The following is a 2,500-nucleotide window of genomic DNA, read 5'->3' on the forward strand; positions in this document are numbered from 1 at the left end:
TTGCTTCCATTCAGCCACGAGAGCATTAGTGAGGTCGGACACTGATCTTGGGCGATTAGGCCTGGTTTGCAGTCGGCGTTCCAATTCATTGCAAAGGTGTTCAATGGCCTTGTCAAGTTCTGCTTTGTGCACGGGGGCATTGTCCTGCCGAAACAGGAAAGGGTCGTCCCCAAACTGTTGCCCCAAAAGTTGGAAGCACAGAATTGTCTAGAATGTCATTGTATGCTGTAGCTTTAAGATTTCCCTTCACTGGAACTAAGGGGCCTAGCCCAAACCATGAAAAACAGCCTCAGGCCATTATTCGTCCTCCACCAAACTTTACAATTGGCACTATGCATTCGGGCAGGTGGCGTTCTCCTGGCAACCGCCGAACCCAGATTCATCTGTCAGATAGTGAAGTGTGATTCATCACTCCAGAGAAGGCGTTTCCACTGCTCCAGAGTCCAATGGCGTCGAGCTTTACACCACTTTTTACGTGCTACACGCTTCAGCACTCGCCGGTCCAGTTCTGTGAGGTTGTGTGGTCTCCCACTTCGCGGCTGAACCATTGTTGCTCCTAGACGTTTCATCTTCACAATAACAGCACTTACAGTTGACCAGGGCAGCTCTAGCAGAGCAGAAATTTGACGAACTGACTTGTTGAAATGGTGGCATCCTAAAACGGTGCTGCGTTGAAAGTTAGAAAGGCCATTCTACTGCCAATGTTTGTCTATGTAGATTGCATGGCTGTGTGATCAATTTTATACACCTCTCAGCAACGGGTGTTGCTGAAATAGCCGAATCCACAAATTTGAAGGGGTGTCCACATACTTTTGTATATATAATGTGTGTATGCTAGCTGCACGTGTCATCAGTTTATGTTTGATATTTCTAATTGCTCTTCAAACACTAGTCAGATGTGGAGATTATTGGAGCGTGCTAGATGATGACATGGGTTTAAGATGTTTGTGTTCTGCCTTGAGTGTCTTTCTCAGTGGGTGAGCACCGTAGAAGAGACGTGGTGTGTGTGTGTGTGTGTGTGTGTGTGTGTGTGTGTGTGCTGGTGATGAGACAGGGTTACTTTAGGTCATCACACTCGTCTGCTCTCTTAAGACATCATTAAACTTCATTAAACAGGGAATTTGTGCCGCACTGGCGCACACACACACACACACACACACACACGCACACACACACACACACACACACACACAAAAACCCTCTCTGAAGTTTATCCTCACACACACATCCCCCCAACACACATCCACACTAACAGGCAACTCCTCACACTCCTCTCCGTTGCATTGCAGAATTTCTACAAGGACATCAACCGTGAAGGGATGTACATCAGGTAACTGCTTTATGTAACAATAACCTGTTATTACAATTGTAAATATGTTTCAGAACTAGTTACACCATATCTAATACATTATCTAGTTTGTCTATAGAGGGTTTCTGTATGTGTGCTGTGGGACTGGGGTAGCTGTGTATAACAGTGTATTACTCTGTGAATGAGTGCGAGAATGTGACCTTGTGTGTGTGTGTGTTTGTGTGTATATAATCTGACAAGGGATTATCTCAATCCTGCTGAATTAATGTCCAAATCCAGAGGATCAAGTCCTCCACTAACCGTAACATGTGCACTCATTTTAGGAGAGAGAGAGGGATGGAGAGGGAAGGAGGGAGCGAGAGGGAAAGAGTGTGAGAGTGAGTGAGAGAGAGAGACCGGTGGAGGGAGGGAAGTGGAGAGGTTGAGAGAAAGTGAAGGACAGAGGGATACAGAAGGTGAGTCAAAGAAAGGCGTGATCCAAAAGGAGGAATGGAATAAAAAGATGGAGGAAGAAACCAAGACTAGCGAGTGAAAGATACTCTGCTTCTCTCTGTGGGAAACCTAGAATGTTGAAAACAATTCAAGTCCCACATTTGACACAATCCAAAAAATGGAACAATGTTGTGCTGAAAATGAGTGACAGTGATAGAAAATGGGTTAGAAATAACAAAGAATAGAAAGAGAAATAGAAACAGAAAGAGAGAGGAGAAATAGAAAGAGAAAGAGAGAGGAGAGAGAGAGAGGGAGGTTCAGAGAGACCTGTGGTTGAGGTAGCTGCATAGCGACACAGTCTGAAGGCACATTCAACTTCCGTGTGTTCTGCTTGTGTGTTCCGCAGTGTTCACATCAGTGTGACAGGATCACAAAGCTTTGCCCCGCTATAAAAACATCATCAGGACGGCATACACTATCTATTATCCCGAGACAGACAGTGCCCATTGGGCTGTCAGTTTAGCCGTTTGTTAGTTCTCTGATGGTTGGTGTATAGGTCATGCCATCACAATCACAACAGATTGGAATACGTGTATCACATCATGATGGATTGACTAGTCACTGAGTTGTCGTCTAGGCAACAGAGTCATCTAGTGGACAGTGGTAGACATTAGAGTGTGGTGTGTATTAACTTGTGTGTGTGTGTGTGTGTGTGTGTGTGTGTGTGTGTGTGTGTGTGTGTGTGTGTGTGTGTGTGTG

At 45.2% G+C, this 2,500-nt stretch overlaps 1 protein-coding gene across 2 annotated transcripts in view; it reads left to right on the forward strand.

The window, feature by feature from the left end:
• Positions 1–2,500, forward strand: part of dock2 (dedicator of cytokinesis 2) — a 145,662-nt gene that overhangs the window by 134,696 nt on the left and 8,466 nt on the right. For both annotated transcript variants that reach the window (XM_036969569.2, XM_036969568.2), the window contains exon 35: positions 1,290–1,330. In XM_036969569.2, coding sequence (XP_036825464.1) covers positions 1,290–1,330 — 41 coding nt within the window. The remainder of the gene's footprint in view (positions 1–1,289; positions 1,331–2,500) is intronic.

This window comes from Oncorhynchus mykiss, chromosome 25 (genome assembly GCF_057628025.1).
Source record: "Oncorhynchus mykiss isolate SJ-2025 chromosome 25, ASM5762802v1, whole genome shotgun sequence".
Classification (NCBI taxonomy): Eukaryota; Metazoa; Chordata; class Actinopteri; order Salmoniformes; family Salmonidae; genus Oncorhynchus; species Oncorhynchus mykiss.